Source organism: Anopheles maculipalpis, chromosome 2RL, assembly GCF_943734695.1.
Source record: "Anopheles maculipalpis chromosome 2RL, idAnoMacuDA_375_x, whole genome shotgun sequence".
Classification (NCBI taxonomy): Eukaryota; Metazoa; Arthropoda; class Insecta; order Diptera; family Culicidae; genus Anopheles; species Anopheles maculipalpis.
This window is the reverse complement of record NC_064871.1, coordinates 45,978,661-45,993,280: the sequence shown is the minus strand read 5'-3', so window position 1 is coordinate 45,993,280 and position 14,620 is coordinate 45,978,661. Positions and strand designations below refer to the sequence as shown.

The following is a 14,620-nucleotide window of genomic DNA, read 5'->3' as shown; positions in this document are numbered from 1 at the left end:
CGTTTGGTCACGATTTGAACGATAGCAGTCAGCAATATTGACTATGAATAAGAAGATACGTTGTGGAGGAGGAGCATACGGTTCATGGTAATATCTCTCGGACACTCGTCTTTCCCGTATCAAACGGGTTCTTATCACATTTCGCGGCAGATGGACAATGCTACTACTATGTGATTATTTGCCTAAATTGATAGAATACCACAAGGTACAGTATAAAAATGGTGTCCATGTTCGCTTCCCGTCAAGAATGCGCCGTACACGTAGGACTCAAGGGAGCGAGAGGAGGAGGTTCAGTGGCTCTTCAAAAATTCAATATTCCTGTTTGCTGTGGGTATAGCGGTGCGCATGTGTGTTTTTGTTGTTGTTGCGGATGGCCACTTCTGTCTACCACCACCAGGACAAACGTACGCATCATACATTTAGATAGGAACGTATTTGCCCTTCGGTTTGTAAAACAGTTGTCCCTTCGCTAGCCGTTTGGTAATCTCGGACAGCAGCAGACGTTTTTCCTTCTTGATCTTTTGCAGCACACCCTTGTTTTCCTGCGCTCGTCGCGACAGATATGGCAGGACTTCGTTGACTGGACCGTACGGGATGTATTTGTAGGCAGAGTAGCCAGCTTGACCTGTCGAGGTGTGCAGAAACGAGATAATATGAGTATAAGTTAAATCTGGCTTCCTCTGATCCATGGAAAATCGCATCCGATTGCTTACCGAGCGGGAACGTGATGTAGTCACACATGCCCAATAATTGACCAAAGCAAATCACTTTATCCTCCGGATGGATACCAATCTCCTCCATCTTCTTGATTGCAAACCGGACCGTATCTTCGTTGTGCGATGCAACCATAATGGCAATCTTTTTCGGATCCACGTTTGCATCCTTGAGAATCTGTTGATACGAGAGAAATGGACAATAAAATTACCTCTTTTCCTGTCTTAATCACGAATCGTTTAAAACAATCCCTTACCCTAATGCGTCTCAAACACTCGGTTAATGTTTTGTGGTACATTTCGGTTGTTGCTTCAAAGGAGGGATTGGTTGGATCTTCGTAACCGAGTGCGGCTGCACGAGCCCGTTCCTGCTCGATGTACGCTCCGCGTACCAGCTTCGCACCGAAGTAGAAGTTCTGACGCTTGGCTTGCTCCAGATCCGTGCAGACCTGCAAAACACCCCCAAAAGGAACACAGTCTTAGCACAAGTATTCTAAAAAAAAAATTACAATAAAATTAACCATCTCTTACCTCTTTGTAAGTGTCCTTCAGATAACACTGATAGGTGTTAAACACGATGGCCTTTTCGGTGTTGTACTTTCGCATCATTTCGAGTGTAATACGGGAGATGGCTGGTTGGAAGTAAGTTTGCTCGGCGTCAATCATTATACGTACGTCAAGGTCTTGAGCAGTCTGTCGACAAATGTAACGAAGCAAAAATGTAAAAAAAAGCACATTCTAAAATCGTTTACTGTGTAGGTTAGGCAGCCCCCCACCTTAACAATAGTATTCAATCGTCTAATCATGTTACGGAACATTTCCTCTTCTTTGGGTGGAATCTTTGAGATCAAGCGACGCATCTGCCCCGTTACCGGATCCGGCACGCGGAACGTTTCGCTCAGCTGACAGTCCTCGTTGATGATACCGGTCCACGGGAAAAGGTGAAGAATGCTGTAGAAGTAGAGAACGGATGGACACGTTAGCAAGGGTTGAATTATTTTTAACAAACTCTCTTCTCCCTCCCTGTGTACTTACCCATCTTTATCTGATGTCACCTTGGTAAGAAACTCTTTTACTTCCTTCTTGTCGGCCACGTTGCCGAGATAACGTTCGAGATCTTGAATGGTTTTGTGATGCGTTAAAATGTTACCGGTACTACCGGCCAAATCCATCATGTATCGGCGGGCTTGCATAATTACTTCCGACACTTGAAGCTAAAATTGGAAGTAAAGCATATGATAAGCACATTGTTTGATGCTTTTTAAATCCGATCAGGTAAAAAATACTTACTAGCAGCTGTGGTCTGCCAAGGGCAGTCAGTTTAATAGCAGTAATACCTGTACCGAATGTTGCACCTGTAAAAAGGAAGATTATTTGTTAGTTAATGGTTCTATATTCTTAAAGCAATTTTTAATTCTTTTAAATTGAAGAAATCCTCCTAACAAAACGTGTTATAAAAGGGCTGTACTAAAAAGCCTCTCAGCTGACGGATGGCACTCATGGCACTCACGGGAATAAATGTTCCAAAAGCGTACGCACTCGCGCGGTGCTCAATTTCCCATCTGATGCGCTTACATTCGGACATGCACACACTCGCACACGGGAATGAAGAATCTTTCCCGCCTATTTTCCACCAGTTTTCCGGTACTCTCTGCCCCTTCCATCACAATTTCCATATCAATTTGAAAACTGTTCTCACCCTACACTTACAGCTTCGCTCTGCCCACTCTCTTTCTGTTACTTAAATAGGCCAACTTGGCACGAATAAACAAGCTATTCCGTATCATAGCACCATGTTTGTATCCGTATGATGGTCAAACAGGTGCAGTATTGAAATCTTCGCGTCGTGACATAGTTGTTCCTATTAATTAATTCCCTTTGTTACGTTGATTCAGTCTACATTATAAAACTATGTTAGTATAATGACAATAAATGTAAAATAATCCATAAAAGGTGGATTTTATGAGACTTCTCATGAGTAGTGTATTCGAGTAATAAAAAAAAACACATAAGGGAATTGCATGTTAACCGGGAACACCAAAGCCGGACAATGAATGATAGTTGGAAGGTCAATGGCAGAACCACACTATCTCACAATCAGGTTTGGTTTGCGAACGTCCCAGACGGACAAAAAACCCCGAGTTTCTGTTTTGATGGAAGAACACAAAATCGCAGCAAGAAAATTGTAGGTTCTCCATAGTCCTACTCGTTTGCCATCGTGCCCAAGGGCATTGTCTGAATTTGGCGATCAAATGGCTACCACACGCTAGCCTGCAATTTCTTCCTGTGTCGAATAGCAACAAAAATTGAAAAAGAAAAGAAGTGGTGAAATACATAACATGTTTTAAAGAAAAACTCGATCACATAACACTTCTTCTTGCACTTCACTTTAGGTAGGCCGGTTGACTCGGCAATATCGAACGGCGAGTGTGGTCGCCGGAAGGAACTGAAGCGTACAAGAAGATGTACGAGAAAAGGCCGAACGTAGCTACGTCAGTTCTCTTCTTCATCCTTTTGCAATTTGATTCACTCTGCGCGACACACCGCGATGAGCAGTAAATAAAATTCCAAAAAACCCGGACCTGCAGCAGACCTGCTGATTGCAACGTGGCCATCTTCATGATGGTGTGTAGAAGCATACGATAGACCTTCACCCTTTTGTCAGTACTTTGTAGAATGCGGTCCGGGATCGGATGACGGGTGTGTCACACACACGCCGCTGCGTCCCAATACGGCAAATTGGTGGAGCATGTCTCACATACATAAGTGAGCATTCTTCTCACTGCAGCTGTGCATTTGTCGGCCCCAAAGTACGAACGAGTGCATCGTTCGAGAAGAACCGCTCATTATGCAACCTTAGCACATTGAGCGCCGGTCAGCGAATATTCGTAACCTGACCTGAACTCATTTTTAGCATGACACGTTTTGCCAAAACTGTGCAACATTCGGGACCCGTTCATGCCGTACAATTGCCTTTCATAGGTTGATTAGTGATTTTTACGTAAGTGGTTATTATTTTTAGGAAAATTCCTGCCTCTTTTTTTTCGGTTCAAGAAAATATTCTACATACGACAAAACACGAACCTTTGACTGCATCAAGACATTCGAGGAACGTTTCCATGTTGCGTTCGCAGGTTGCCTCATTAAGGTAGAAGTAAGTCCTAGCACTCTGCACCTTGTATCGCCGATCGGCAAACGTTTTATCTACGCTGTACTGTGGCAGCGAGTCAGCACTATCTTCCGATAGGTTGGTTCCCGCGGACGAAACCGAAGCTCTTAAAAATGAAATATAAATATTGTAATTATTATGTTTGCACTTCAACTTACGACGAGTGGGGTACGTGTTTGTGATCTATTTACTTACTCCACTTCACGCTTTTCTGCCTCCTCTTGGGATAGATCTTCCTCTACCGAGTAGTCAAGAATTGGTTTGACTCCGAACGAACGCAATCTAAAACGTTTGTGTGTGTGTGGAATAAAACATTTAATTTTTTGCCCATAATCTACCGTAAATGCTACTCTAATTGTTGTTTAATTGATGGGAAAAAATGTTAGTAAAAAAGTGTGTGAAATTATACGGTTACGGTAAACTATTAAACTACTTTCGAAAAATTCAAAATCAATTTGTACACTAACACAAAATGGATAATGAGAAACGAAAAATGGTAAATGAGATTCCTGCTAGCACACAATCGTGTGAAGAGCCCATCGGTAGAATCGAAAGAATCCTATAATATTCGCCAATTCATTTTATATTTCCCTCAATGTCACCAGATATCGTGCCATAAATCAAATTTTATTTCCTTGTCTGTATTTTTGTCATTACAATACAACAAACCTCATGCATTTATGGATGGATAGACGAATAGCTCACAGACTGCATGTATATTACAATTTAGTTTGTATATAAAACCGCCAATTTATACAATCAATTAATCATTTTAGCTCTATAGAACATCTTGAGGAGCTAACGTATGCATTACGAAAAATAGAATAACTTTCTGATGCTAATGAAAATTTAAACAACTTCAGACAGCTCTAGAGATTCAATTTAGTTCAAAAACTTCGGCAATTAATTAGGATCATATACCATGTCTATCATAAGATCATTTGGTCGCATTTTCTCTGCTATTTCTGGTCATTGAGATCATTTCACACTCTGTCGGGAATGGTTGGCTAAGGTCCTCTAGAAAAAAAATCTAGTGGACGCTGCTGAAGTTGGAGGATTTTTTGGAGGGAACCATTGCAACAAATTTTTTTCACGACCGCCTTCAAAAAAATACTTCTTATTTTTCTAGGCTTTCCGAACTTCTATTCTACGTCACGCCGAATGGCTCCGTCTCAGACATGGACACTGAGATTTGTAATGTAATGTCCTACCATCCTATCTAGGATATTCTCCATTCTTTCAAAAAATGCTCTGGCCTCAATGACTAGAATAAATTCCCTATTACTACTTAGTTTAGATGACCGAAATCCGTTCGTCTTCGACTATTGGCTTATGTGAGAGGACGTTTTAAAGCTCGAAGTGGTAGTAACTGGTCGTCACTACGTGTCTCAGGAACTCCAACTTCTTGAGTTTTTATATTTTGCCTGTACATAAAATACACGATACGAAACGCACTAGGATACAACAATATCGACAGAAAAATCGTGAAAATCCATTCTTTTTTTTAATGCACACGTTAGAACACCCTGACAACCTGTAAAACCCGATTTAAAGTAAGTATGTAGTATGATCATGTTCTGTACAGATTGTGTGTTTCGGCAGTGCAAGAGCAATGACAAACGGAGCAGAAAAAATGATCGTGCTGGTCAACACACACACACACTGTATCGCTTCAGATGAATTAATCTTGCATTACACGACACAGATGGCAAACAACGAGATGTACAGAAAGACGCTCGGACGGACAGACACAGACAGAACACATGGGTACTTTAAACAGATGGAAGGTGGAAAAAAGTTTGTGCTTCATCACAGAAACGCTTCTGTGCTGGAACACAGAGAAAAATCGAAGTGAAATGAGAGACAGAAAGAGTCCGGAACGGAGTGCAACAGAGTTAGCCAAGGAGTAACAACGTCCCAAACACCAAGGTGTGTTTGGTAGATTTTCGTTTGGATGCATTGGGTTTTGTTTTTGTGTATGACGCGCCTTTCACAAACGGGAAACGTATAGAGAGAATAGCAACGAAATAAAAAGACACCTTTCTAATGTTGGCACGATCCGGATACGATCCTCGCCAGCCACAAAATGTCCATAGAACGTCTGCTTCATCAGATAGATAAACAGCCGGTCGCCCAGTATGGCTCGCATCAGTTTCATGAGCTATCGGGAACGAAGTACATCGGCAAGGAAGATCCCACAGATTTCCCGGATTTCCAGTAGCCCCGATATGACCGACGCAGATAACGCAGGGGTTGCACGGTCGGGCGGTGATCCATGATCGGTCAGACGATAGTACATGTGTGCCGTTCGCATTAGCGCATGTTTAGTTTTACAAATTTTTTTGCGAATGTGTTTTTTGTGTTTAAACCGTCATGTGTGTGAGTTTGAATTTTTGGTACCGAATATTAACGTTGAATTTAGAAAATATGTTCAAATGTTTGAATGATTTATAAAAAGGTCAAAGTAGAGAACAACCCACGCGATGATCCCAGTAGAAAAATGTAAAACGGTTATTTAATAGTTTTTTTTTTGTAGTCAAGATGTATAAATGAGGAATGAAAAAAGAAAGAGAAAAAAGAAACGAAATAACACGATACAAAAGATACAAAAAAAAAAGGAAGAAAAGAAAAACAATACCATTAGAAATACTACTAATCGCTAGCGGTTACATGTACCTTTCCAGTGTTGGGACTATTTTGAGCTGATCTTCACCAGCGACAAAATGGCCATAGAATGTATACTTCATAAGGAGCGTAAAGAGTTTTTCGCCGAGTATGGTTTGCGCAACTTTCATCAGCTGTAATCGGACGCACGCGAATGGTCGATTTTTGCACAGGCAGAAGATGATGCATATGGGTGTTGTGTGTTCGCGGGGACCAGGATTTGCGGGTTTTTTTTGTTTTGACATGCAAAAAGGACCGGATCATCGCACACAACGGACAGACGGGTATATCATTTTTGCATCCATTATCATCATCATCACGATTATATCGTAGGCCAATTTTTGTTGTCGTTTTTCAAATTTTTCATCCAATTCCATGCCAATTCCAATTTCCGTTGCGTACGATCGATGTCACAACCACGTGCGTGTATTTAATGTGTGTAGAGTTTTCCATTGCCAATGCGAATCGTTTGTTGTAATAATTGTCATGACGTGGTAGTTGCAGGTGTTTGATACATGGAGCACAAAGCCAATGTGGTCATTCCGGAAGGTCCAATGGTGATGAATGGAGTGACATGCGAACAATTTGACATCGAATCAGTTTAAATAAGGTGTAGAATTTTCCGTCCAAATAACGATAGCAAGGCCCATTCGGTGGAGGTAATTTTGTTTCCAATATATCGTGTAAATTTGCAGCAGAGTTTGTGGAGATGTATCAAGCAAGCCAACAAGTGAATCGAAACGGAGAGAAAGAGAGACAGAAAAAAGAAAGGAAAATACACATTGGTCAGTTGTTAGTTACACAATATTTTAACAGTATGTTGGTTAGATAATAACGCGCAGATTTGATGTAGGATATAAGGAGAAACAGGCAGGAAGAATGGTGTATGGAGAGTCACAAAAAAACTAACAATCGACCACACGAAGTTTAGAGCAACCTCGAAATCTTTGCACACTTTATCATTGGGACATAAAATCAAATGATCCGACTTCTTTAGCGTACGCGATTTTTGTGTGTCTTGATTCTAATCTAACCGTGCAGTGCAGTTCAATGTCATCTGAAGATCAGGACAATTTGTATTCTATCTTTGTTATATTTGGCCGGCGTTGCGCGGCAACATTCAGACATCGCCACCGTGATGATCGTAAAAGCAAATTCTGGAGACTCGTAAAATAAAGTAACTGCCCGGTGGGAAGTTGCGGTAGGCAACAAACAAAAAGCCAACAACTCTCGGTCACGCGATTGTCATACGTGATTGTCCGCAACGACTAACTCTGCGCTATTGAGATATCATGCTCACTGTTAGGAAAAATGTTCAGAATGATATTCTAAAAACTTATCGAACATTTTTTTCTATTCTTATTGTAAAAAATCTAAAAGAAGAAGCTAATCATCTATTTCGAAAAGCGGGACCAATTTGTAACAGCTTCAAGTAGGTGAATCATTGAACCGGGCAGCGGAATTTATGTAGCACTTTGCAAAGACTTGACGCACGTGGCAGCAACTTTTACAGCCCGGCGATCAATACCAGCGAAGGGGTGTGTAAGTGTGTGTGTGTTTTTTTTTGTCTGGCCAGCTGAGCCAGCTGATGACAGATAAAAAAAACACACACACAAACATACACAATCTTCCCACGTATCGCAACTTGCAACGTGCAATATGCATTATGCAACTAAGTTGTACTGGCTGGGATTACAACTCAGGGCCCCCCCGCGGGGGAGTGAATGCGTGAAGTATTGTTGAGGGCGGTATCTAGAGGAAGCACAAAACTACAGACTACCAGTCAGCATATAATACTGTGTCGTCGATTGGCGCCCCAGAGCTCAATCGTACGAGACCGGCGCTGTCGTCTTAGCACAAATCGTCAGAGAAGGTTCCGCATCGGTTGACGCTAACCGGAACGCGCCTGCTGCATTGCCAAGGTCAGCACTATTTTATTGCGCGCTGCACACATGGTCACACAATCCAAGTGAGCAGAATTATGATATACCCCTGCCTACACACTACCTTTGCGATAAAGATCGTCTTATGGATTCGTCGTCACATTATCAGATGTTCTTCTGGTGCACACGTTCAACCGTGTTCACGCTTGATCTTCATGTTGAGGTTGTTGGAGGTAGGATTTGTAAATAGCTAAAAGATACAAAGTGTAGCTTAACACGTTGCCGGTTGCCAAGATTTTCTCGCAAAATCCTACCTCACCGTGAAGGTGTGAGATGTGGCGCGTCTGTATATTATGCCCTGTTCTACAGCCACCACCGAGAAACTCGCGTTTAATTAGCGCTATTAATGTGATCGCGAAAGGACGGAAAGTAAAGAGACGTGGAGACAAGGCGAAATCGTGTCCTAATCCACCGACACAAACGTCATGGAATAAATCCGACCGCAAGTCCGCAATGCCTGTGTAACAAAATGGGGCCTTGCACCGATTGTGAAACGATAGCAGTAGGTCACAAGACCGACCAGCTCTAGAAGCGTGGATCGGAGAAACGTGTTTCGGCATTGCAGCAGGCGAACAACTTAATATGTCCTCGTCTTTGTTTGCTGAATCGTTTATCGGCTGCTCGTGTCTTTACTGTTAGTGCTGTAATGCATGAGAAGAACCAACCACTATCGATGCATCATAAGGTCAGCAAGATCATGTGATCATGTCAAATAATTGTGCTAAGTAATAATGCTAATCTAACGGAGCGGTTCACCATTCTTGGCTGACCCCTTTTGAGGACTCAGTTTGGCAAGCATTTTCGTCCGATAACAAATCAAAACAGTGTCAGCTTCATTCTCGCTTTCCTTAGGGTCTTAGGTGTAAGTTCATAGTGTTTGAAACTTTGAACCTTATTTTTCAGCTGTTGGCACGGCTCTAAATTGATCTCCTGGTTGCACACAGCAGTTCATCATCATTGCATCGGTTTAAATATAGACCAAAGCCACTTGACAGCTCCCTTACCGAATTCATTTCCTTATGGCTAACGGTTCATTAGTAGATTGACTTTTGGCACACGTTCGGGCTGATGTAAAGCTCAATGTAATACAACATATTAGGGACAACAATGTTGGTTGTAGTTTGCACCGGTGGAAAACATTTCTCTTCTGCCAATATATCTGACTAGCTTTAAGGCAGATTAAGACTCTTTTCCAAAAACTAATTATCATTACTCTGCGCAAAAGAAGCCGTACGAGGCTTCCGGACAAGGACATGTAAGGATCTCGTGATCGTTGACGAAATATTTCCTCCATATGGTTATCGCTCCTTTTCGTGCCACCAAAAATAGCTGCTCTGCCTTCCATTTCCATTCGCTAGCAGGGGATGGAGGGTTTGATGTTGTTTATCGCTGGGTAGCTGTCCTTTGCCAAAACAAATGAACTCTTTACCCTGTCCACGCCTTGACAACACAGGCGTGGGCCACACTTGCCAGCACATTTTACACAGTTGGGTGACTATTTAGATGGGATCTACCACACATGTAAATGAAGTCTGTCCCAGTTTTGTAGTGAGGGCGCCAGACATCCTGCGTTATTTTTTTGAATTGGTAGAGTGAATTGAAAACGGCCATGCCACCCAACAACAAAATGGAAAACAGAAGCATGGAAGGATAATTTTAACATAATTGTACGTCAGCTTTTATCAAACTCTCGCATCAAACCGTTGGTAGGTGTGGCCGTTGTTGGAAACAGGTGAGTGTGTTTACGGTGCGCGTCATGCGTCAGAGCCGTATCGAACCGGTCAGTATCATGTGATATTGCTCATTTAGCAATTTGCTATCATTGAACTCGGGGTAGTGAAGGAGAGGCCACATGAATGGAATTGATCAATTTGTGGAAGGTGAGTACCTAGGCTCAATGAAGAATTACATTGAGTGCAAAATTGTAACTACTATGACCGTACACAGCAAGTAACTGAGGGCACAAATGTTCACCACCCAAAGGCAACGATCTACTACTACCGGATAGATGTCCTAAATGTCTCACATGATTCGCTACTTTCTGTAATCGCGTGACGTCCAACAGCGAGTATCATGAGCTGTTTTGTTCGCAAGTTCCTACCAACCGTAAGAGGACCACCGAATATCTAGGCAAGGAAACAACAACCCACGATGTGCCAAAAATACACTACGTGTGTATGTTGTGGGGTTCGTTCACGAATGTTGGAGTGAAGCAACAAAAAAAAACTGAAAAAAGGTCATCCTGTTCATGCGAATCGCCAAACATGAGCACGAGACTTTAAAGCACGGTTGCGGTGGGATCTGAGCTATTATTGCCAACATTTGCCACATACCCCAGCTGTGCACGAGTTGATGTTTTGTGAGCGTTTTTCGGTTGAGTATGATGGCGTGGCCACAATTTAAGAATCGTAAGATACATCATCTCCGAAAAGAATAATGTGTTTCGTCTGTATGTGTTGTTTGAACATTCGTGCAAAAACACTTCGAAACTAAAAACTCAACCACAGTGTTAAGGATAAATTTAGCTCACATCATTCGGCATACCATCAAAAAGGTAGAATTTCGGCCTACACACGTACAGGTAACGGCAAAACAACTACTGCAAAAAGTAGTGGCCACCTAACATTAGACACCTATATCCATTCCATTCCCATTTCAGTTGAAGAAGCAGTTGTCCTCCCTTGAACGTTTTTCCAAGCTATATACCACACCGGTCAACGAAACTGCATAACAGCATTCACCAGCTTCTTTGTAAGCGAAGATCGCTACCACAAGGACGATTATGCAACCGGATTGCAGTGCAGTGTCTGTTGCCCTGGTAACTCACAGGGGAGAATAAACGATCGGCAGAGTAACGGCCGGTGATTAGTTCTGCTTGATTCTAAATGTGTCACCGAGGGGCCCGGTTAATGCATAAGTATCCTATCGATCGATCATGATCACATGCATATCAACAACACAGCGGGATCGGGATCCGGTTTAAGGACGTTATGACATCCTATCTTTGTGCAAATTGCAGCATGCGCGGTGGTGTAAATGTACGTCAGGTTCTATTATTTGATGTTCTAGATTTCTACAACGAGAAGATGAAATTACCGTCAATCAAATGTGGATATTTGTATGATGGTGTCTGTTGGGGGTAGCTTTCATAATAGCTTTCGAAATAATGCCATCAAAACAAGCGCCGCACTATAATGCCTTGGGTCCTTTTCTTGCACAACTTGACGTAGTGACTCCTTTGATTCTGTTGTTTGGTCGATTGTTAGCTTACGGACGGAATCGAGGATTTCGTATGCATGCTTTGCGAAGTCATGTGTGAGTGTGTTCGGAATGGGGAAGGTGTTTTAGTATGGAAAAGGAACGATGGTTAATGGGTAATCCGGAAGACAGCTGGTCGCCTTTTTTGCAAACGTCGTCTTTCTATCCTTGGACATACTTTTGTTGTTTTTGTTGTTGCAATTTTGGATCAATTTCTAAGGCCTTCGGATGCCACGAAACACTGGACCACTTAAACGGCGCGTTCTTACCTTCATGTTGTTCTCCACCAGGAACTCGGAAGAACACAGCACGTACACAAAGTACGCCCGTATCAACTCGAACGTAGTTTTGCTCTTGAATGCGGCATGGGGATCGTTGAAGCTCACGTCCAGTGGGTCCCGTTGCGGTGTAGAAGGATTGTCGTCTTGCTGCTCCTGCCGTTGGCGAGCGCCGGTTGCCACGGGCGATGCAGCCGCCACCGTAGTTGATCGCCAGCGTCGTGCTCCATCGAGCGAGTGTCCTTCGACAGCCAGCCGGTGGTTTAGTGCCGCTAGTATTGCGCTAGGCAGTGGGCCACGGTTGCCGGCCGCATGAATACCATACTGTCGCAGAAATTGCTCCGATTTCGAGTACGACAAACAACCATTGCCAGTTGGGGAGGTTACCTTGCGGGGCACCAAGCTGTTGCAGCGCGAAACCGTACGCAGGAAGGCCATGCCGAGCCGAGAAACAAAACTCTGTTACGAACGGTCTGGAAGATAAGCTACAAATATCCACCGGTGTTGTTATCGAAGAACTTCTGTTTGGCCCAGAAGGAGGTTTGTAGAGATCCGTTTCCCAAAAACCGGCTTCACCGCTTACTCACTTACACACGTACACGCACACACACTGAATAGTCACAACCACGTCCGAATTTGACTATTCTTCCGGTATGGGCGGATAGACTACATTCAAAGGATACACCAGTCGCTGTACAAAACACAGTCTCACAACACAAGCAGGTGCCAACCTCACCACAAACACTTTCACACGAGCGCAAACACCGGGTTTCCTTTTTTTCTTTTGCTCTGTTTCACAGGTCACAGGAGCTAAGGACGAACCACGCCAGCACAAACAGAGACACACTTTTAGCTCAAAAATATGCACACAAACACACACAGTAGCAGTGGCAGCAGCACTACGAATTTACCGGCGAAGTAGGCGACGAATCCTTGCTATCACAAGGCAAAATGCACACTTTCCAACCACCACTACTACACTGACACTGTTCTGTCACTCGGAGTGACAGGAACAGGATAATGGATAGGTGGGGAGACTAACAATACACACACACCGCGACACAGATGAGGACGAATTTTCTTCCTTTTCCTTTGCAAGCCCCGAATCTGCTTCTGATGACGCTACCGGAATTCTGCACAAGACGGGGAGAGAAGAAAACATTGAAAATACCTTGCAAGAAACAATTCTTCGCAAACTGCTTCAATAACATAGAAAAAAAGGAGCACGTGCCAAAAACGTAGTTGCTACGCAGTACAGAAAGGGTAAGGGAATTAAGTTGACGGAATCCGTTGTTTTGCCGTGCATTACATCTGTATGTAATTTTAGGGAAGAAAATGCGATAGCGCGAAGAAAAGCAGGTAGGGAAAGGACGGTACAATTGGCAATGGAGCGGTCAAGAATATTCTCACTACATTGCCGGGATTACACAATCGCGTGCAAATTCACTCGCTCGCTTGCATCCATCTATACGGGCAGATACACGTGCACACATGCGCAATTATACACAACGCACACAGCAGAGCGTCAGAATTACGTAAATGAAACAAATTTTCCAATATTTCTAGCCGACGATGGAAATCCATCGGCAGAGTTTGCTGGGTTTCAATTCCGGATGAACTGGAAGCGAAATGGATTCTGAATAGTAAGGTGTGGTAAGTTAGATGAAAAGAAATTTATCTTCTGGGTCTCTTTTTAACCGAAGCTTTCACCGACAATTTTCATTCAGTTTTTCCACTTTCATGAAAAGTTTTCTTTAACCAGACAAAAGAAGAAACAAATCCACTTTCTAAAAGAACCCCGTCAACGATATCGACCAACCAATAGTGCAAGCAATTGTCGCGAACCGGCAACTGACTAGCAACGGGGGGAGTCAGCAAATTTAAAGTGTCTAAAATTATATTCACTGCCACCTGTTCCAGTTGCTTTAGCTTCCCATTGAACCACTGTTTGCCGTGACTATTTCTACAAAACTTTTTGCTATAATATACTATTCGGGTGGGTGGAGGGGGAGGTTTCTTTTCTACTAGAAAACTAACTTTTTCTATTAACAATTTACCGCACGCACTCTCAGGGAAGCAGAACAAAACCGTCCAGATTGAGCAGACTCGGTGCTATGCCACGGACACACGGGCGACTGATCGTCGTAATTTTTCGTTCTATCCGCTGCGACTTAACGAAGTACAATACTATCCCATCGGCTCGCGTTTGCTGTATCGACCTGACTGGTCGGGGTCTGCCATCGCTTTAAGCGGACTGTACACGTCGCGCAAAGCAAGCGAGATTATGTCGAGAAAGTTGCGGTAATGTTTCTCAAAATTTTGTCGTATTTCGGTGCGTATGTCGCACCGAATGCTTGCAGTTTGTTATTTTTCGATTCTTTTAAATATTTTTAAATTATATTTCAGTTAATTTGCTAAATTATTCCACGATGATTGAGGAAACAAAATTGCTACTGAGAATCGCATGAGAAATATGTCATTTGCAATAACGGAAGCTCCTCAATACCACTTTTGGTTTTCTCTAATACTCGAATTAGGGCTAAATTTTTTGTTTATTCCTGTAGAACTGTAGAAAGGAATTTTCGTACCATCAAA

At 42.8% G+C, this 14,620-nt stretch overlaps 2 protein-coding genes and 1 long non-coding RNA gene across 4 annotated transcripts in view; 1 reads left to right on the top strand and 2 right to left on the bottom strand.

Annotated features, from left to right (window-relative positions):
- Positions 1-14,620, top strand: part of LOC126559563 (uncharacterized) — a 147,746-nt gene that overhangs the window by 21,395 nt on the left and 111,731 nt on the right. The gene's annotated exons all lie outside the window — the stretch shown is intronic.
- On the bottom strand, positions 420-12,476 carry LOC126557333 (proline dehydrogenase 1, mitochondrial). Of its 2 annotated transcripts, none has more exons than XM_050213058.1 (11): positions 12,017-12,476; positions 6,559-6,680; positions 4,078-4,164; positions 3,798-3,988; positions 2,004-2,068; positions 1,749-1,927; positions 1,490-1,664; positions 1,245-1,406; positions 971-1,162; positions 714-891; positions 420-625 (listed from the first exon to the last, which is right to left on the bottom strand). In XM_050213058.1, the coding sequence occupies exons 1-11, from the start codon at positions 12,461-12,463 to the stop codon at positions 420-422; spliced, it is 2,004 nt and encodes a 667-aa protein (XP_050069015.1). In that variant the 5' UTR covers positions 12,464-12,476. The 2 variants fall into 2 exon arrangements, with proteins under 2 accessions (XP_050069015.1, XP_050069014.1); XM_050213057.1 differs by lacking the exon at positions 6,559-6,680 and adding an exon at positions 5,922-6,043.
- Positions 13,120-14,272, bottom strand: LOC126559890 (uncharacterized). The gene is made up of 2 exons (XR_007607045.1): positions 14,076-14,272; positions 13,120-13,158 (listed from the first exon to the last, which is right to left on the bottom strand). It is a non-coding gene; the product is annotated as an uncharacterized LOC126559890 (long non-coding RNA).